The sequence below is a fragment of the Heterodontus francisci genome, chromosome 14 (assembly GCF_036365525.1).
Source record: "Heterodontus francisci isolate sHetFra1 chromosome 14, sHetFra1.hap1, whole genome shotgun sequence".
Taxonomy (NCBI): domain Eukaryota; kingdom Metazoa; phylum Chordata; class Chondrichthyes; order Heterodontiformes; family Heterodontidae; genus Heterodontus; species Heterodontus francisci.
This window is the reverse complement of record NC_090384.1, coordinates 85,373,690-85,395,459: the sequence shown is the minus strand read 5'-3', so window position 1 is coordinate 85,395,459 and position 21,770 is coordinate 85,373,690. Positions and strand designations below refer to the sequence as shown.

Genomic DNA, 21,770 nt, shown 5'->3' with positions numbered 1-21,770 from the left:
AGTCAGATGTTTTTTCTTCACGTGTTATTGTATGTGCTCAGCATTTACTATTTGTAGTTCAGATTTTCTGCATCTGCAGGTTTTAAAAAATGATTTATCTCATTTTCCTGCCTTTTTATTTTGTTCCGTATATCTGTCCCATCCCTTTTCAATATCTTACTTAGCTACTTCTATGCTCTGTCAATCTTTTTAATCTTCACTGAGATAAACTCTGTGATTTAGCCAAAAGCTTAACTTCTTTCCAACTTTTCTCTAGCCCTTCGATAATATTGCAGGAGCAAGCATTCCGAGTTCTTGATTTTTTCTACCCATTGACCTTTCCTTGTTTTGTGTCGTCCTCAGACAGATTTATTTAACTTGCAATTTCTAGTGTGGGTGAAAGGTCTTCACCCCAAATATTAACTTAGCTATTTTCTTTACAGATGCTAACAGACCAGCTGTATATTTCCAGCATTTATTACCCATTTACAGCATTTGCATTTTTTTTCTTTATTCAAAATATATGGTTTTTGTTTTTCTCATTGATCTGGGTTCTTGCTGTTTTGTCAAAACAAGACTGAAGTGCAGAATTGTAAATAAAGTAACTTTTTTTTATTTTTACAGTATATACGACACTTAGCAGCTTTTTATTTAATGAGTCTAATATGCCAGCTTTATGTGGGTGAAGTGTAAAACACATTAAATAAAACTGTGCAGTGCAAAATATTAAACCGTTATTTCTCTTCATATGACATCAGGATGGATTCAGCTCTCAACTATTGTGACTGAATATTTTGGAACTGTTTAAATTAATCAATAAAATCATTCCTTTTGTGATGGGGGAAGGAGTGGGTCAGGAGGAGAGGAGTAGTACAGGAGGAGAGGAGTGGATCAAGAGGAGAGGAGTGGATCAAGAGGAGAGTAGTACAGGAGGAGAGAGGTGGATCAAGAGGAGAGGAGTGGGTCAGGAGGAGAGGAGTAGTACAGGAGGAGAGGAGTGGATCAAGAGGAGAGGAGTGGATCAAGAGGAGAGGAGTAGTACAGGAGGAGAGAGGTGGATCAAGAGGAGAGGAGTGGATCAAGAGGAGAGGAGTAGTACAGGAGGAGAGAGGTGGATCAAGAGGAGAGGAGTGGGTCAGGAGGAGAGGAGTAGTACAGGAGGAGAGGAGTGGGTCAGGAGGAGAGGAGTGGATCAAGAGGAGAGGAGTGGATCAGGAGGAGAGGAGTAGTACAGGAGGAGAGGAGTGGGTCAGGAGGAGAGGAGTAGTACAGGAGGAGAGGAGTGGATCAAGAGGAGAGGAGTGGATCAAGAGGAGAAGAGTAGTACAGGAGGAGAGAGGTGGATCAAGAGGAGAGGAGTGGGTCAGGAGGAGAGGAGTGGGTCAGGAGGAGAGGAGTGGGTCAGGAGGAGAGGAGTGGATCAAGAGGAGAGGAGTGGATCAAGAGGAGAGGAGTAGTACAGGAGGAGAGAGGTGGATCAAGAGGAGAGGAGTGGATCAAGAGGAGAGGAGTAGTACAGGAGGAGAGAGGTGGATCAAGAGGAGAGGAGTGAGATCAGGAGCGAAGGAGTGGAGTGTGTGAGAAGGAAAGGAGTGAGCTCAAGAACGAAGGAATGGGTCAGGAGGGGAGGAATAGGTCAAGAAGGAAGGAGTGGGTTCAGGAGGGGAGAGGAGAGAGTTCAGGAGGGAAGGGGTGAGTTCAGGAGGGACGGAGTGGGTTGAGGAGGGAAGGAGTGGGTCAGGAGGAGAGGAGTGAGTTCAGGAGGGAAGGAGTGGGTCAGGAGGAGAGGAGTGGGTTCAGGAGGGAAGGAGCAGGTTGAGGAGGGAAGGAGTGGGTCAGGACAAGAGGAGTGAGTTCAAGAGGGAAGGAGTGGGTTGAGGAGGGAAGGAGTGGGTCCTGAGGAGAGGAATGGGTTAGGAGGAGTGGAGTGGATCAGGTGGAGAGGAGTGGATCAGGTGGAGAGGAGTGGATCAGGTGGAGAGGATTGGGTCAAGAGGAGAGGAGTGGGTCAGGAGGAGAGGAGTGGGTCAGGCGGAGAGGAGTGGGTCAGGCAGAGAGGAGTGGGTCAGGCAGAGAGGAGTGGGTCAGGCAGAGAGGAGTGGATCAGGTGGGAAGTAGTGGGTCAGGAGGAGTGTGTCAGGAGGAGAGGTGTGAGTCAGGAGGAGGAAGTGGGTCAGGAGGTGAGGAGTGAGTTGAAGAGGAGAGGAGTGAGTCAGGAGGAGGGAGTGAGTCAGCAGGAGGGAGTGGGTCAGGAGGTGAGGAGTGAGTTCAGGAGGGAAGGAGTGTGTCTGGAGGAATGAATTCAGGAGGGAAGCAGAGCTCAGGAGGGGAGGAGTGCGTTCAGGAGGAGAGGAGTGGGTCAGGAGGGAAGTAGTGGGTCAGGCGGAGAGGAGTGGGTCAGGAGGGAAGTAGTGGGTCAGGAGGAGTGTGTCAGGAGGAGAGGAGTGAGTTCAGGAGGGAAGGAGTGTGTCTGGAGGAATAAATTCAGAAGGGAAGCAGAGGTCACGAGGAGAGGAGTGAGTTCAGGAGGAGAGGAGTGGGTCAGGAGGAGATTAGTGAATCAGGAGGTTAGGAGTCTGTCAGTCAGAGTGGGGGGACACAGGAGGAGAGGGGTGGGTTTGGAGGGAAGGAGTGAATCAGGAGGAGAGGAGAGAGTCAGGAGGAGAGAAGTGGCACAGACCGAGAGGCCTGGGTCAGGAATGAAGGAGTGGTGAGGAGGAGGGGAATGGGTGAGGAGGAGAGGAGTGAATTCAGGAGGAGAGGAGTGAGTTAGGAGGGTAGCAGTGTGTCAGTAGGCGATGAGAGAGACAGGAGGAGAGGAGTGGGTTTGGAGGGAAGGAGTGAGTCAAGAGGAGAGGAGTGAGTTCAGGAGGAGAGGAGTGAGTTCAGGAGGAGAGGAGTGAGTTCAGGATGAGAGGAGTGGGTCAGGAGGAGAGGGGTGGGTCAGGAGGGAAGTAGTGTGTCAGGCGGAGAGGAGTGTGTCAGGAGGAGAGGATTGTGTCTGGAGGAGAGGAGTGTGTCAGGAGGAGAGGAATGGGTCAGGAGGGAAGTAGTGGGTCAGGCGGAGAGGAGTGGGTCAGGAGGAGTGAGTTCAGGAGGAGAGGAGTGAGTTCAGGAGGAGAGGAGTGGGTCAGGAGGGAAGGAGTGTGTCTGGAGGAATGAATTCAGGAGGGAAGCAGAGGTCACGAGGAGAGGAGAGAGTTTAGGAGGAGAGGAGTAGGTCAGGAGGAGAGGAGTGAGTTCAGGAGGGAAGGAGTGGGTCCAGAGGAGAGGAGTAGGTCAGGAGAGGAGTGGCACAGACTGAGAGGCCTGGGTCAGGAATGAAGGAGTGGTGAGGAGGAGAGGAATGGGTCAGGAGGAGAGGAGTGAGTTCAGGAGGAAAGGAGTGAGTCAGGAGGGTAGGAGTGTGTCAGTAGGCGACGAGAGAGACAGGAGGAGAGGAGTGGGTTTGGAAAGAAGGAGTGAGTCAAGAGGAGAGGATAGAGTCAGGAGGGAAAGAGTGTATCAGGAGGAGAGGAGTGGGTCAGAATGAGAGGAGTGGGTCAGGAGGAGAGGAGTGGGTTAGGAGGAGAGGAGTGGGTTAGGAGGAGAGGAGTGCGTCAGGAGGAGAGGAGTGAGTTCAGGAGGGAAGAAGTGTGTCTGGAGGAATGAATTCAGGAGGGAAGCAGAGGTCACGAGGGGAGGAGTGAGTTCAGGAGGAGAGGAGTGAGTTCAGGAGGAGAGGAGTGAATTCAGGAGGGAAGTAGTGGGTCAGGAGGAGTGTGTCAGGAGGAGAGGAGTGAGTTCAGGAGGGAAGGAGTGTGTCTGGAGGAATGAATTCAGGAGGGAAGCAGAGGTCACGAGGGGAGGAGTGAGTTCAGGAGGAGAGGAGTGAGTTCAGGAGGAGAGGAGTGAATTCAGGAGGGAAGTAGTGGGTCAGGAGGAGGGTGTCAGGAGGAGAGGAGTGAGTTCAGGAGGGAAGGAGTGTGTCTGGAGGAATGAATTCAGGAGGGAAGCAGAGGTCACGAGGGGTGGAGTGAGTTCAGGAGGAGAAGAGTAAGTTCAGGAGGAGAGGAGTGGGTCAGAATGAGAGGAGTGAGTCAGGAGGAGAGGAGTGGGTTAGGAGGGGAGGAGTGCGTCAGGAGGAGAGGAGTGAGTTCAGGAGGGAAGGAGTGTGTCTGGAGGAATGAATTCAGGAGGGAAGCAGAGGTCACGAGGAGAGGAGTGAGTTCAGGAGGAGAGGAGTGAGTTCAGGAGGAGAGGAGTGAGTTCAGGATGAGAGGAGTGGGTCAGGAGGGATGTAGTGGGTCAGGAGGAGAGGAGTGGGTCAGGAGGGGTGTGTCAGGAGGGAAGTAGTGGGTCAGGAGGAGTGTGTCAGGAGGGGAGGAGTGAGTTCAGGAGGGAAGGAGTGTGTCTGGAGGAATGAATTCAGGAGGGAAGCAGATGTCACGAGGAGAGGAGTGAGTTTAGGAGGAGAGGAGAAGGTCAGGAGGAGAGGAGTGAGTTCAGGAGGAGATTAGTGAATCAGGAGGTTAGGAGTCTGTCAGTCAGAGTGGGGACAGACAGGAGGAGAGGGGTGGGTTTGGAGGGAAGGAGTGCGTCAGGAGGAGAGGAGAGAATCAGGAGGGAAGGAGTGGGTCCGGAGGAGAGGAGTAGGTCAGCAGGAGAGGAGTGGCACAGACCGAGAGGCCTGGGTCAGGAATGAAGGAGTGGTGAGGAGGAGAGGAGTGAATTCAGGAGGAGAGGAGTGAGTCAGGGGGGGAGGAGTGTGTCAGTAGGCGACGAGAGAGACAGGAGGAGAGGAGTGGGTTTGGAGGGAAGGAGTGAGTCAAGAGGAGAGGAGAGAGTCAGGAGGGAAGGAGTGTGTCAGGAGGAGAGGAGAGTCAGAATGAGAGGAGTGGGTCAGGAGGGAAGTAGTGGGTCCTGAGGAGAGGAGTGGGTTAGGAGGAGAGGAGTGCGTCAGGAGGAGAGGAGTGAGTTCAGGAGGGAAGGAGTGTGTCTGGAGGAATGAATTCAGGAGGGAAGCAGAGTTCACCAGGAGAGGAGTGAGTTCAGGAGGAGAGGAGTAGGTCAGGAGGAGAGGAGTGAGTTCAGGAGGAGAGGAGTGGGTCAGGAGGAGAGGAGTGGGTCAGGAAGGAAGGAGTGTGTCTGGAGGAATGAATTCAGGAGGGAAGCAGATGTCACGAGGAGAGGAGTGAGTTTAGGAGGAGAGGAGTGAGTTCAGGAGGGAAGGAGTGTGTCTGGAGGAATGAATTCAGGAGGGAAGCAGAGTTCACCAGGAGAGGAGTGAGTTCAGGAGGAGAGGAGTAGGTCAGGAGGAGAGGAGTGGGTCAGAAGGGAAGTAGTGGGTCAGGAGGAGTGTGTCAGGAGGAGAGGTGTGAGTCAGGAGGTGAGGAGTGAGTTTAGGAGGAGGGAGTGGGTGAGGAGTGAGTTGAGGAGGAGAGGAGTGGGTCTGGAGGAGAGGAGTGAGTCTGGAGGAATGAATTCAGGAGGGAAGCAGAGGTCACAAGGAGAGGAGTGAGTTCAGGAGGAGAGGAGTGAGTTCAGGAGGGAAGGAGTGAGTTCAGGAGGAGAGGAGTGGACCAGGAGGGAAGTAGTGGGTCAGGCGGAGATGAGTGGGTCAGGAGGAGAGGAGTGAGTCAGGAGCAGGGAGTGTGTGAGGAGTGAGTTTAGGAGGAGAGGAGTGAGTTCAGGAGGGAAGGAGTGCCTCAGGAGGAGAAGAGTGGGTCAAGAGGAGAGGAGTGGGTCAGGAGGAGATTAGTGAATCAGGAGGTTAGGGGTCTGTCAGTCAGAGTGGGGACAGACAGGAGGAGAGGGGTGCGTTTGGAGGGAAGCAGTGTATCCGGAGGAGAGGAGTAGGTCAGGAGGGAAGGAGTGTATCCGGAGGAGAGGAGTAGGTCAGGAGGAGAGGTGTGGCACAGGCTGAGAGGCCTGGGTCAGGAATGAAGAAGTGGTGAGGAGGAGAGGAATGGGTCAGGAGGAGAGGAATGGGTCAGGAGGAGAAGAGTGAGTTCAGGAGGAGAAGCGTGTGTCAGTAGGCGACGAGAGAGACAGGAGGAGAGGAGTGAGTTTGGAGGGAAGGAGTGAGTCAAGAGGAGAGGAGAGATTAAGGAGGAAAGGAGTGTGTCAGGAGGAGAGGCGAGAGTCAGAATGAGAGGAGTGGGTCAGGAGGAGGGGAGTAGGTCAGGAGGAGGGGAGTGGGTCAGGAGGGAAGTAGTGGGTCAGTCGGAGAAAAGTGGGTCAGGAGGAGAGTGGGCCAGTAGGAGAGGAGTAGGTCAAGAACAGAGAAGTGTGTCACGCGGAGAGGAGTGGGTCACGCGGAGAGGAGTGGGTCACGCGGAGAGGATTGTTTCAGGAGGAGAGGATTGTTTCAGGAGGAGAGGATTGCGTCCGGAGGAGAGGAGTGCGTCCGGAGGAGAGGAGTGCGTCAGGAGGAGAGGAGAGCGTCAGGAGGAGAGGAGTGCGTCAGGAGGAGAGGAGTGCGTCAGGAGGAGAGGAGTGGGTCAGGAGGAGGGGAGTGGGTCAGGAGGAGAGGAGAGCGTCAGGAGGAGAGGAGTGGGTCAGGAGAGAAGTAGTGTGTCAGGAGGAGAGGAGTGTGTCAGGAGGAGAGGAGTATGTCAGGAGGAGGGAGTGGGTCAGGAGGAGAGGAGTGAGTTCAGGAGGGAAGGAATGTAAGAGGGAAACAGAGGTCAGGAGGAGAGGAGTGAGTTCAAGAGGGAAGGAGTGCGTCAGGAGGAGAGAAGTGGGTCAAGAGGAGAGGAGTGGGTTAGGAAGGAAGGAGTCAGTTAGGAGTAGAGGAGTGGGTCAGGAGGGAAGGAGTCAGTTCGGAGTAGTGGCGTGGGCAGGAGGGGAAGAGAGGTCAGGTGGAGAGGTTTGGGTCAGGAGGAGAGGAGTGGGTCGGGCGGAGAGGAGTGCGCCAGGAAAAGAGTATTCGGTTCAGGATGAGAGGAATGGGTGAGGAGGGGAGGAGTGGGTTCTGGAGGAGAGGATGGTTCAGGAGGGAAGGAGTCGGTCAGGAGGAGAGGAGTGAGTCATGCGGAAAGGAGTGGGTCAGGAGGGAATGAATGAGTCCGGAGGAAATGACTGGGGTCAGGAGATGAGGAGTGGAGCAAGAGGCCTCTTGCAATATCTCGTAAATATTAACCGTTTCTTTTTACACTTGGTCACCAGCTCCATAGTTTTGTATAAGATGTTGTAAAGATCATTCACACTGACTTCCGATTTTTTAAGCAAATATTTCATGATGTCTACAATAACCCATCTCTCCCCAATCTAATATTGATTGGTGTAAAGCAACGGTGTCAGCTTAAAAAAAAGATTCATTAATTTGCGATCTGCACTGTTGACGAAGGGACAACCATTTCATTTATGGTACTGGCACTGATTCTGTGTGTACTCACCACCTGTACTGCTGATAAGAACATAAGAAACAGGAGCAGAAATAGGCCATCCGGCTAATCTGATTGTGGTCTTAACTGCACTTTCCTGCCTGACCCCCATAACCCTTGACTCCCTTGTTTATCAAGAATCTGTCTAACTCTGCCTTGAATATATTCAATGACCTAGCCTCCGCTGTTTTCTGGGGAAACAAATTCTAAAGATTAATGACTCTGTGAAAGAAGAAATTCCTCCTCATCTCTGTCTTAAAATGGAGACCCCTTATTTTGAAACTGTGCCCCTAGTTCTAGATGTCTCCTCGAAGGGAAGCATCCTCTCAGCACCTTCCCTGTCAAGCCGCCTCAGAATCTTATATGGTCAAATAAGATCACCTCTCATTCGTATAAACTCCAATTAGTATAGGCCCAGCCTGCTCAACCTTTCCTTGTAAGACAAGCCCTTTATCCAAGAAATCAGCCTAGTGAACCTTTTCTGAACTGCTTCCAATGCTGGTATGTTTATCCTTAAGTAAGGAGACCAAAATAGGACACAGTACTCTCGATGCAATCTCACCAATGCCCTGTACAGTTGTTGCAAGACTTCCCTACTTTTATACTTCATCCCCCTTGCAATAAAGGCCAACATTCCATTTGCCTTCATAATTACTTGCTGTACCTGCATGCTAACTTTTTGTGATTCTTGTAGAAGGACACCCAGGTCCCTGAGTACCGTTGCATTCTGCAGTCTCTTTCCATTTAAATAATATTTTGCTTTTCTATTTTTCCAGCCAAAGCGGATAACCTCACATTTTCCCACATTATACTCCATCTGCAAAATCTTTGCCCACTCACTTAATCTATCTATATCACCTTGCAGACACTGTGTCCTCCTCACAACTTGCTTTCCTACGTATCTTTATATCGTCCACAAATTTGGCTACAATACACTCAGTATCTTCATCCATGTCATTAATATAGATCGTAAATATTTGTGGCCCCAGCACTGATCCCTGTGGCACTCCACTAGTTACAGTTTGCCAACCTGAAAATGCCCCGTTTAACCTGACTCTCTGTGTCCTGTTAGTTAGCCAATCCTCTATCTATGCTAATATATTACCCCCAACGCCATGAGCTCTTATCTTGTGTTACCTTTTATGTGGCACCTTATCCAATGCCTTTTAGAAATCCAAGTACACTACACCTACTGGTTCCTCTGTTATAAAACAGACTTTCCCTCACCCCCTTTCCTCCAGAAAAGTGAAAGTAAATGCACATATTCGAATGAATCTGATGAAGCAAGCACAAACTATTAATCATTTTCCCGGTGAACAAGTTGAATGTACAGCACAATTTCTTTGGTGTGAGATGTTGGTTAATTATTATATTGCCTGATACATTTTGACATCAATTATCAGCTCTTTGAATTCATTCTTCCTGTTTGTAGTCATTTTACTGTCACTTTTGGCAAGAACTCAATTTTACGATTTGATACAGATATTTTCAGCAAAGCATTCAGGACATATCACTGTCACTTCCAAAATTGACTATTTGTCATAACTTAGAGGGATTCTTATCCTCCTGTCCAAATCCCTCCAAGGGCCTGCCCGCCACCCCCCTGCCCCCGATATTTATGTAACCTCTTTCAGCTCTACAACCATCCTCCAACTCTGCATTCCTCCAACTCTGGCCTCTTGCGCATCCCCAAGTTCCTTCACCCCATCATTGGTGGCCGTGCTTTCAGCGTTCTAGGCCCTAAGCTCTGGAATTCCCTCCCCAAACCTCTTTTCCTCTCCATCTCTTTTTTTCTTCCTTAAAGATACTGCTTTAAACCTACTTCTTCAACCAAGTGTTCGCTCACCTGCCCTAATGTCCTCGACCCAACCAACTTCATCATACTTCATCAATGACCTTCCCTCCATCATAAGGCCAGAGGTGTGGATGTTCACTGATGATTGCACAATGTTCAGCACCATTTGCGACTCCTCAGATACTGAGGCAGTCTATGTCCATATGCAGCAAGACCTGGACAACATTCAGGCTTGGACTGATAAGTGGCAAGTTACATTTGCGCCACACAAGTGCCAGGCAATGGCCATCTCCAACAAGAGAGAATTCAACCATCTCCCCTTGACATTCAATGGCATTACCATCGCTGAATCCTCCAATATCAACATCCTGAGTGTAACTATTGACCAGAAACTGAACTAGACCAGCCATATAAGTATTGTGGCTACAAGAGTAGGTCAGAGGCTGGGAATTCTGCAGCAAGTAACGCATCTCCTGACTCCCCAGAGCCTGCTCACCATCTACAAGACACAAGTCAGGAGTGTGATGGAATACTCTTCACTTGCCTGGGTGAGTACAGCTCCAACAACACTCAAGAAACTCGATACCATCCAGGACAAAGCAGCCCGCTTGATTGACACCCCATCCACCACTTTCAACATTCACTCCCTCCATCACCAAAGTACAGTAGTAGTAGTGTGTACTATCTAGAAGATGCACCGTAGCAACTCGCCAAGGCTCCTTTGACAGCACCTTCCAAACCCGTGACCTCTACCACCGAGAAGGACAAGGGAAGCAGATGCATGGGAACACCACCACCTGCAAGTTCCCTCCAAGCTACACACCATCCTGACTTGGAACTATATTGCCGTTCCTTCACTGTTGCTGAGTCCAAATCCTGGAACTCCCTTCCTAACAACACTGTGAGTGTACCTACCCCACATGGACTGCAGCGGTTCAAGAAGCCAGCTCACCACCACCTTTTCAAAGGCAATTGAGGATGGACAATAAATGCTAGGTTAGCCAGCGATGCCCACATCCCATGAAAGAATAAAAATATTTTCTCCTTATTTGGCTTGGTGTCAATTTTTCTCTGATTATGCTCCTGTGAAGTACCTTGGGGTGTTTTACCATGCTAAAGGTGCTATATAAATGTAAGTTGTTGTTGATGATATTTTCCATGGGATTTTTTTTATTGTAATTACATTGTCCTCTTTGAGAGTATTTGAATCATGACCTCTGACTGGTTAAGTCACAGGAGAGCTATACAACAAATGAGATACAGATTTACATATGATCATATTAAATAATAGAGGGAAAGTAAGATGACAAATTATTATCACTTATACCCTTTATTGCACAATCTAATTGTAAGTGTTTTTGATTTGTACGTGATTACTTATGAACCTTACACATCTCAAAGGAATGACTGCAATATGATACTTTAATAATTATCAGCATACATGCTGTGAATTAAGTGTGTCTTGACAAGACAGTAACAAGATAAGCTGTGGATGTACTGAAAATGTGTATCACAGTCTGAGTACTGATAATAAGGTAACATCATTAAATAAAACATGCAAGCATCTATTTAAAGATTCAGAACTTCTGATAAAAGTAACAAGAGATGAAAAATAATGGGTTGGATTTTACCAAGCCCAGGACGCTGGGCTCCTTGACGGGGTGGGGGCTGCTGGGTGGGGGGGCCGGAATATGGGTCCGGCAGCGGCCCACCACAGAGGCCAGTGCCAGGAGGACCTGGTCCAATCCTCCCGGCAGTGGCGAGGCTCCGTGGCGGCTCCCCGTCGTGAGGTGATGGGACCTAAAATTCAATATTTAAATCAATAAAATGAATACATTTAAACAAACTTACGTTCCATCTTCCGGGCCTGCTGCAATCCTCAGGGACCATCACTCCCGCACCTTCGAATCCCCGTCTGGGGAAGGCCAGCATGACACTGGTGGGGAGGGGAAAGGAGCTAAAATTCTCAGTGCAGGGGGTGCGGGTCACGAGGTCAAATAAATGTAATGGGTGTAGGGGATGGTGGGAAGGGGCGAACGTTAAACTTTGTGCAGTCTGGTGGTGGGGGGGATGGTGTGGTAGGTCAGATTTAAAAGGTAAGTGTTTTGGGCGGAAGAGGGCAAATAGTTAATACAATTGTTATTGGGGGGGTGGAAAATAATGGGTTGGATTTTACCAAGCCCAGGACGCTGGGCTCCTTGACGGGGTGGGGGCTACTGGGTGGGGGGGCCGGAATATGGGTTAGAAATGGTTATATGGTTAGAAATTTATTTGAGAACTTTTGGGGTGGTGTGGCTTTAAAAATTTAAATCTGCTGGCAGGGCTGGGTGCCCTTTAAAAATTGCGCCAGTGCCTGCGCACAGACGGCTGATGCAATTGCTGGGGATGGACAGCCTGCCACGTGATTGGGGCAGGAGATTACGGTGGCTCTTTGGCATGCAGGAGCGGGCCACCATTTTTTAAAATCTTAAAATCCAGCCCAATGATTTTAAAAAAGTAAACTAAACAGTATTTAAAATGTTTTAACAAAAATAAGCTAGACATTGCAAGGAAATTAAGACTTAACAATTTTTGTATTTCACATGATTTAGTTGATTTTACTATAGAGGAACAAGTAATGAAACTTATGCCATAGATAGGCAATTACAAAATCTACAAGTACTTGTGATTAGAATTGATTTATCCTTTTTAATTTATTGACTTTACCTGTCCTGAAATTCTCCAACAACCTTACATTCCCTGCCTGAGAGGTTGGATGGGGAATTTGCAATTGCAACTTTGCTAATGTCATCCAGTGATTGAAAACTAGGAAGCACTTGGGTAGCTTGGCATAAATTGGTCTCTGGTCTTCATTTTCCATTCCTTCCTTCCTGTCTTCCTTCCTTTCCCTCTCCCTTCCTCCCTTCTGTTGGGAATTTGCATGATCTTCACTTGGCATCTCTCCCTTGATTCTCCTACATCACCAACTCAGCATCTGGTGATTGCAGGTATAAGCAACTCATTGAAGAAAAATCTTTCACATTGAACAATGCTGCTGCAAAAATGAACATTTTAGAGCAGATTCCTCAATATTTTGAAATGACAGAGGCAGGTTCAAAGTGATAGCATGAAGACCTTATGCAATAGCGATTGCTGCAGAAGAGATTCAATGTTGTCTATCTTGTGGGACCTCATGAAAGGTGGTGATATTAAATGGAATGAAGACATTATACCAAAGGACACTCCTTCTTGGTGCCATAAAATAAATTCTTCCAAGACTAATTGATCAAGCATGTCAGTCAATGGCTGGCAATGATAGGCATAATGTGTAAGATTGTTGTACATGCAGTTATCTGACTCCATGGCCTATGACCTACCTCCTGTTTCTAAAATCCTGCATGTCATGCCACTCAGCGAAACTCAACTTTGCTGCTAGTCAGTATCTGCATCTCACAAAGATTATAAACAGTGGGAATTATAAAGACCGGCCGTAGTGACAAATATAGAATACAATTGAATGATCTTTGATACCAAAGCACCCATATCCTAATCAAATTTAAATAATTTAAAAGTGCGACCTTATATTTTGTGTCAATATATGAAAATCTATATTTGGTATATGTCATATTTTAGCTGGACTGTTGAAGCATTAATTTATTAATCGTATTTCTCACTGTGGCATTATTGTACTGAAGTTGAAAATGCTTTTTTGTAAATTTACAGTTTGTATAAAATCAACACAAGATAATCTAAGTATTTATTTGTTCATTATGGGCTGTTTGCATAACAAGGTAATTACCATTTCCATTCTTTTTGCTTCCTCTAGCTAACACATTTGTTTGATAATGGAGGTACTGTCTTCTTCGCCATTTTTATGGCTATCTGGGGTAAGTGCAATTCCAAGATTTTTCTGTCTCAAAAGTGGTTTGTTTTAAAATTTCACATTCTTTCACTTCTAACCAATTTGATGTCACTACTGATATAGAAAAGGTCTCTGTTCAGTTCCTTTATCAGTCAGTTTTTTTTTTGTTGCCAAACCAGATGTTTGTTTTGTGAGATGTGAGTTGGGTTACGCGACATTTCCATATGAAGGTGGTAAGTCATCCATCTGAATCTCATTGTGCATCTGTCCTTCATTGTAAGGCAATACTTCATTCATGGCAGCAGGGTTGTAGTATGCTGCACCTTCTTGGTACCTTAAATCAATAACATCTTCTGTATTCAGACGAAGAACTGAAATAAATTGGAATATAGGGTGATCATTTTTGGAGTGAAGCATATCTTCACGATATTGCATACAAGCTGGTTGATAATTTTCTTGTGTGTGTCATGTAGGCCCCCACCTGCCAAGAATGAGGCACATAATTTCGCCACATGGACATTAAATGTAAAATTGTTGCTGGGAAGAAAATGGGGCCTATCACAAAGAATTAACAGGCCCCTCACCAGAAAGACCTTTTTTGCATACCAGCAGACTGTGTTGGAACAAAGGAACCAGTCCCTGCTTCCCCAATACACAGAAGATGTGGTCAGACCAGTTTAGTCACATGACTAACTGGCTGTTGGAGTTTTTTGAATTCAAACTTGTCGCAGAGAATTTGAACTCATAAAGCTCTTTGCTCCTGGACTGAGAACATCTCTTTCCTGTCTGCTCCCATCTCTTTCTCACGGAACTGAAGACCCATTGAAGACACATGAACCCCAAGAGAGAAAAGGCTCCTACAGTGAACAGGTTTAAGAAGAATATTGGGCTGCAATGAAAAGCAAGACTACTTACAAAAAGACTACAGTGAGCACGAAGCACAGTGTCAAGAAACTCTTCTGATATTGCCTCAAACCTCTCTACTTTATTTTTTCTTCTGCTCTTTTCTGTCTCTATTTGCACGTGCGGATTGCATATGCATGCTAGCATGGGGCACGGCGTCTATCAGTAGGCGTAACCGAATTAGAGTTTAAGTTTTAATTCACTTTTCTTCTTTAAACCTAAGAACGCCTGTTTGTACTCATTTCTTTGCCTTATAATTAGAAAGCAGTGAACAAGGATTCACTAAAAGGGAGCTCAAAACACAGTGTGTTTAAAATTAAACCCTATTACAATAAGACCAGGTGAAGGCTAAGAAACACCCCTAGACACCTTTCTCACCTGGTCGTAACATGTATTCATAATAAACATCTTAATTGGCTTGTATAGAAATTCCAATATCCATGACTTTAACGGAAACATTAGCCCATTTAAAAGAATTGGTTAGTACATTTTTAGTCCAGTGCTTCTGATTGTCATAATGCTGCCTCCAGTTCAGGTGCAGTGGGAGACTTAATATTGAACCAATTGCATTAATCCCTGTATAAAATATTGAGACCCAGAAGCTAGAGTTCACTTGCACCCTGGTAACTAAAAATACTCCTGAAGTAATATGAAAGCTATTTTGTTTTAAATTTATTCTAAGAGGTTGGGACGTCAATTTGATAGATTTTTAGCAACTTAATTGTATTGATACCAATTTTGCTAACAGATTGGCCCAGATTTCCCTGCAGTGGAGTGGCAAAATCTACGATGTACACCATAGCTGTCGGGTTCGCTGAACTTGCTGTCGACAGCTTCCTCCCTATTTTCCTATATTTCTAATTAAAATACATCACAGTGAGCGTGGTCAGGAATCAGAAATCCTGTGACCATTTTTTCTAGCAATTCGACAAAGGCATCACACAGGGTGGCAGTGTAAAGACTTACAATTGGCATCAATGGAAAACAAAATCGGCAGAGTGCAAAATGGGTTGCTTATTTCCCATCACTCGTTTTGTGCTCCCGCCCACATTAATTTATGCTCCATTGTGCCCATTTTGGAATTCAGAGTAATATAGATTGTGTGCTAATAGGTTGTTTTGTTATTCAGGAGGATCGGGGCAGATAGGGATGGGTGCACCAATTTGATGCTGACACCTTCATTGAGCTGATGATTATTGATAGAGTTTTGTAGGAGCTGGTGTGCTTTCATGCTGTAGAATGGGTAGGGAATTGAGAAAACATCTATTTGTTTGAGAGTGGGAGAAGAAGATCAAGAGTTTTCCAACTGCAAAAAGTACTATTGAAAATCTCCAGCCTCTTCTGCATCAGAAATATCTCCCTTCTGCCTGTATCCTGGCACCGCCTAAATCTCAGTCCAAGTTACCAAGATTGCCTTAGGAGTGTAAAATAACTTTTAGCGATTTATTTTTCTTATCTGTAATGGTGCATTGCAAAGAGTTACATTTGAAGAATCATTACTGTCCAATTTTCTTTTGTGAGTTTTTTTTTTGAAGAGAGGCCGTGTGGGCGGTTCTCGTATGTTTTGAAATACAATGAAATGACAAAGGTCTGAATTGTAAAGAAGGAAAAGAACATTCAATGTAGCTCATCATTCCAGAAGTGCTTATGTTGTTTAAGGCTGGATTAAAGGACAAGTTTTTATTAGTTATCTTCCCTAATTCTGCTTTTGTGTATTGATATAATCTCCTTATTTATTGTAACAAGGGATTAGTTGCAGCAAGAGAGTTTTTATTGCTCAGATCCATTCAGAAACCAGATTTTCACTTGGTCTGGCAGTTTCCACACAGCACATTTGTATGCAGACTGTAAAATGTGTAGAGATTTATATGGTGTGCGCTGTATCACATCATTTACACCAGATGCAACTATTGTGCAAAGCAACCCCAGCATCTTTTTCTAGCTGTCCATTCTTCCTCTCCTCACTCTCTTTCAATCTCCTGTCATGCTAGGACCTTACCTGCCATGAATGAGGCACCTTAATTTTGTCATGAACATTGATTTTAAACTGTTGTTGGAGCGAGGAAATGACCTGTTAAACAGATCAGTCATGGCTGGAAAAGACATTTACATATTAACAGACAGTGTTTGGAAGGACAATTCCCTGACACATTCAACCCACAATGGATCTTGATCACCAGGTATTGTGTGTAGGAGGAGCATTCCAGAGACTGCTGAGGTGATACAATCCAGGACTGGTGAGACCAGCTAGTCACATGACTAACTAGCTGTTCCAGGGTCTTTTGAATTAGCCACAGAGTGTTTGTACTCAGAAAGACTGTTTGCTTCTGGACTGAGAAGATCTGTCCTGTCTGCTCCCATCTCTTTCTCACAAGCCTCTGAATCCACTGAAGACACATGAACCCCAAGAGAGATAAGTCTCCGACAGTGAACAAGGTTTAAGAAAGAATGCTGGGTTCCAATGAAAAGCAAGATCTACTTACAATCAAAGACTCTACTGTGAGCTCAAAGAGCCATAACAAAAACTCTTAAGATATTGCCTCAAAAATTTCCACTTTATTTTTTTCTTCTGTTCTTTTCTGTCTCTATTTGCAGTGTTCTAAAAATTAAACCCTGTTACGGTAAGACCAGGTGAAGGCTAAAAGGAACCCCTAGACTCCTTTCTCACTTGGTCGTATTTGAGGGCTTGTCTGGGATTCACCCACAGACAAATGAGAGAAATTGGAATTGGGAAGGTAAATTGTTCCCAATCAAAAAAGAGCAAAATTTCAATACAGGTTTTCTTGTGGTTGTCTGTGCTAGAATACTGACATGTTTGCAACTTAAGCTAGTAGCTCCCCAAGCCAGGGTGAAGTAACTTGGGATAAGTTAAAAGCAGTGTCAATGGAGGAGTTGAGAAAAATGGCTGAACAGTGTGGGATCACTGTACGTAGCAAGGCTAGGAAATCTGAACCCCTAAGGCTAGTGGCCAACCAATTTTCCATTGAACTGAAAAAGCAGAAACAGGGTTAGAAGTAGACTCTGACAGGGTATTCTTAGCAAAGATACAATTGGAACAGAGGAAACTTGAATCAGAGGAGAGAGAGAAAGAGAGAGACAGGAGAGCGAGAGAGAGAGAACCTTCCAGAAAGAATGCGAAGAAAGAGAACTAAGGCGGCTTGAGTTAACTGGGGGGGTGACAGAGTCACCCCAGTGAAAGCATGGCCAATATAAAGGAGCATAATTCAGGGCTGGGTACAGTTGATAAAACTAGCTCAACTAATTCCAAAATTCAATGAGGAGGATGTAGAAGATTTTTGGGTCCTTTGAGAAACTGGCAAGACAACTAAAATGGCCAGCTGAGACTTGGCTTCTTTTATTACAAAGCAAGCTAACCAGAAAAGCCCATGAGGTTTATTCCCTGTTGCCAGATGAGAGTTCATCAAATTATGAACTGACAAAAATGCTATCCTCGGGCATATGAATTAGTATCCGAAGCCTATCGCCAAAATTTTAGAGTCCTCAAGAAGCAAGCTAATCAAACTTAGCTGGAGTTTGAAAGAAGTAAATAGCTGGCCTTTGACCAGTGGCTGACGGCTCTTAAAGTACAGCTCAGCTATGAGAATCTCAGGGAAGTAATTCTGTTAGAGGAATTTAAAAACTCTCTCCCATTCTCCATAAAGACACATGTAGAGGAGCAGCGGGTTCAGAGATCCTAGCAAGTGGTCATGCTGGCCGTGAGTTTGCTTTAATTTATAAGGTGGTTTCCCAGGGAGAACCTTTCCTAATCACCCCCACAAATCCAAAAAGGACAAAGGGTGGGTGATAAGAGCCCAAGCAGCCCCGGGAGAGAAAGGAAAGCAGGAGACACAGGGGGCCCTCATCTAGACAAAAAGGAAGGTGCTGTGAGCAAGAGTGAGACCTAAAGACCTCTGCTCCTAGGTAATGATCCGGTGGGGGATGAAGGTGATAGCCTCCCCAGTAGTGAAAGAAAGACCGCAGGAGGTCAGAGAGACGGCAGGAGACAGAGCCCTGCAGTTTCCCTGAACGTGTAGTGGATCAGGCCATGATCAAACTAGCTCCCTCAGAGGAAACTGAATTAGTATTGGAGGCAGATGACCAGGTCTGTCAGTCTGAGACTTTCTTTGGAAAGTTAGGAGACCCAGGGAATGAATTAAATGGATTTTCCCTAGCTGAGGCTCAGCGAGTCAACCTCGTATTGCAAGAGTTAGCACAAGCTCCTCAGTCTGAAAGTGAAGCAGTGGGAGTCTCTGATTGCTACTATTTAAAGAATGAGGTACTGATGATGAAATGGTGTTCTCCTCACAGACCTGTGAGCAAGGAGTGGACAGTAGTTCACCAGTTAGTGGTGCTGCAGAGGTACTGGAAACAAATATTAAGAAGGGCCCATGAGACTGCAATGGCTGTACATGCCGGTATACGAAAGACCAAATCCCACATAAGACAGCAGTTTGACTACCAAAACTCCACAAAGATGTGGTGGAATACTGCAGGAGTTGCCATATATGCCAGGTTGAAGGGAAACCCCAACCTACAGTGAAACCTGCACCCCTAAGTCCTGTACTGGTGATAGGAGGACTCTGCAGCAGAGGGCTGGTGAACTGTAAGGGAGCCCCGCTGAGAGCAAAAACAAACAGGCAGGCACAAGTCTGGCAAAAGGTTAGACAGGAAAGGAGAAAGGTGGCCAAGAGGGCAGGTTAAAGGAAGCCCAGGAGGAATCCCGGATGGAAACCTCTACTGTCCAGTCAGCCTACCCCACAAAATGTGAAACGTTAGACCCTACATTCTCCTACCTAAATGCAGAGACAAGAAGCACCCCACCAGAATTGCTAACAGCATTGACAGGAATCTGCAGAGACAAAGAGAGACCTCTAGGGGGCAGAGAAATTGTGAGGTTGATGCCTCAACTCGTCGAAGTGTTACAGGGGAGTGCAGTAGAGTCTGCACAAATGCCTGCAGGCAGGAGTGTCCCAGAGAACAAAGGGGAGATTAGCAAAGTATCCTCCCCCACAGTCAGAACCAAAGAGAATTACCCATCCCCCAAAGTCCAAAGCCTTTGTATGACCCAGCAAAGCACTGAAAGAAAGTTCAGGATAGACGCACCCACTACTGACTCTCCTGAAAAAATAAAATCCAACTTGGGGCTAATTAAACCTAACCGTCTCAAAGACCCTAGGCAGCCATGGAAATGGGCAAACTGAAGAAAAACTTCCCCCCCAAAAAAACACATGTTTACTGGGATGGCAAAAAGGGGGGGGGCAATTTTAATAAGTTCTGGGATTTATGAATGAATGTGAATGAATAAGAGAGAGAGATGCCTGTTTTTCCCCTGTATCTTATATTTTCTCTCAACCCTTTTAATTAAATAATCTCTTTAAAAATCGCATTTCATTCCATTGGGTGAGGCACATTGGTGTTGTCCTGAACATTGATTTTAAACTGTTGCTGGAGCGTGGAAATTACATGTTAAACAGATCAGCAATGGCTGGAAAAGACATTTACATATTAACAGACAATGATTAGAAGGACAAAGAACCATTCCCTGACACATTTAACCCACAATGGATCGTGATCACCAGGTATTGTGTGTAAGAGGAGCATTCCAGAGACTGCTAAGGTGATGCAATCGAGGACTGGTTATACCAGCTGGTCACATGACTAACTGGCTGTTCCCTGGTCTTTTGAATTAGCCACAGAGAGTTTGAACTGAGAAAGACTGTTTGCTCCTGGACTGAGAAGATCTCTCGTGTCTGTTCCCATCTCTTTCTCACGAGCCTCTGAATCCATTGAAGTCACATGAACCCCAAGAGAGAAAAGTCTCCTACAGGGAACAAGGGTTAAGAAGAATACTGGGCTCCAACGAAAAACAAGATCTACCTACAATCAAGGACTCTACAGTGAACTCGAAGAACCGTAACAAAAACTCTTCAGATATTGCCTCAAACCTTTCCACTTTATTTTTTTCTTCTACTCTTTTCTGTATCTATTTGCATGTGTGTATTGCGTATGCATGCTAGCATGGGCACGTCATGGATCTGTAGGCGTCAACCGAATTAGAGTTTAAGTTCGAGTTTAATAAATTTCAACTTTTCTTCTTTAAACCTAAGAGAACCTGTTTGTTATGGTTTCTTTGTCTTATAATTGGAAAGCAGTGAACAAGGATTCATCACGGGGGAGCTAAAAACATGGTGTTTTAAAAATTAAACCCTGTTATGGTAAGACCAGGTGAAGGCTAAGAGGGACCTCTAGACACCTTTCTCACTGGTTCGTAACACTCCCTTTAACTTGCTCTCTGTTCTCGTTCCTATAATAACGTCAGTGGACATTTTGACAAACCAAAGGAAGCTGCAAGAGGATTATGGTAAGAAGGTGCAATGGGCAAAGAAGGTGGCAAATGGAATTCAATGTCAGTAAATGTGAGGTTGTACATTTTGATAAAATTTGAGAGAATGTATTTCGGGCCGTGGAGGCTCACACCAGGGTGACAATCAATGTGTGGACATTTCTGTAAACAGGTAAACTAGTAATGCTTTTAGAAATCTTTGTGAGAAAGGCTGAGACAGAGTCCATTACTTCTTTTAAAGTGGATAAATATTTGAAGCAGCAGATGACACAGGGCTATGGGGAGAGACCAGAACAGTGCGATTAGTTTTGGTGTGCGCTAGCAAAGAGCAGGCACAGACATGATGGGTTGAATAGCCCCCTCCTGTGCTATAAACCTATATAGCTCTATGATCATTTGCAAATTTTATTTGGTTGCTCCAGCTGCTAGAACTTAATATTTTGTTTTGACAAGTAACTAAATGGAACTGCTTGTAAGAGTTAACATTTTCTTACAAAGTGTTTATTAATTGCTTACCTGGATCACTAGAGATATTATCATACAGTCTGCGATGACTGAAGTTCTCTGACTTTCTGCGTGTACAGAAAACGTAAACAAAAAGTGAGAGCAGGATGACTCCCAAAATGCAGCCAAGGATGGCCCCAATTACCACTCCTCCACTAACTTTTTTCTTCGTAGGAATTAGATCTGAAACATTTTGAAAATAATGATAATTGCATTACAGATCAAATCATAGTTCAGCAAAATTAGTTGCTATCTTACTCAATTATTGCAGAGAGTTTCTTCTTTAACAATTCATTATTCATGCAGTAGTTCCATTTCAGCACCAAATAGCCAGGTAGAAATTGAAACAAAGCCAGTACTTTACCTTGTCGTACCTGTGAGTTATTAACTGATGTTTCCTAATGTAGCATATGCATGACTACAGCTCGTTATATTCTCAACAGGTAAAAGTACTTAGCTTGATAGTACAGTATGTTAAACATTTATCTGCTTCAAAATTGCTTCTTACACCAACATGAAAAATTAGTTCAATTTGATTCTGCTCAAATTAAGTGCTGATAGTGCAGTGAAGAATTTTAGTTAGTTCTTTCAGGTAAAGTTGAGTTTGGGCACATAGATGTATCTCTAGAGTTATCTGCGGAGTTTCAAACTATGTGAGCAGATGCTGTCCAGAGTTTTCTGCTGACCTGGAAGAATGTGATTAAGTGATGCTCTTTTTCTGAGTTATAACCGCCTCATAATCCTGCTCAACTTATCTGTCTCTCAAATTTGGACATGGAATAGTCATTACAATAGTGTCTGGAGAGAAGATTAAGAGATGCCTCACTGAAGTGTGTAAAGTGTTGAATAGCTTTGAAAAGTTGAACCCAGAATACTACATTACTACTTTTAAGCCAATGAAGCAAAAGGCCCATAGATTTAAATTAGTGAAACTGGAATTTAAATTTTTGGGAAAAAATGCTCAATGATAGGGGGTAATTTTCACCTTTTGCCTGGAGGCAGGGCTATGTTAATGAACTAAATGGCGTCTCAGTGGAT

General features: G+C 45.4%; 2 protein-coding genes across 7 annotated transcripts in view; one reads left to right on the top strand and one right to left on the bottom strand.

The window, feature by feature from the left end:
* The window catches only part of ano3 (anoctamin 3), a 628,446-nt gene that overhangs the window by 460,955 nt on the left and 145,721 nt on the right, over positions 1-21,770 (top strand). For all 6 annotated transcript variants that reach the window (XM_068046492.1, XM_068046489.1, XM_068046490.1 and 3 more), the window contains one exon: positions 12,947-13,007. In XM_068046492.1, coding sequence (XP_067902593.1) covers positions 12,947-13,007 — 61 coding nt within the window. The remainder of the gene's footprint in view (positions 1-12,946; positions 13,008-21,770) is intronic.
* Positions 12,303-21,770, bottom strand: part of LOC137377238 (mucin-15-like) — a 28,430-nt gene continuing 18,962 nt past the window's right edge. The window contains exons 4-5 of the mRNA XM_068046778.1: positions 20,745-20,915; positions 12,303-13,353 (exon numbers count right to left, since the gene is read on the bottom strand). Of these exons, the coding sequence (XP_067902879.1) occupies positions 13,190-13,353; positions 20,745-20,915 (335 nt within the window). The 3' untranslated portion in view covers positions 12,303-13,189. The remainder of the gene's footprint in view (positions 13,354-20,744; positions 20,916-21,770) is intronic.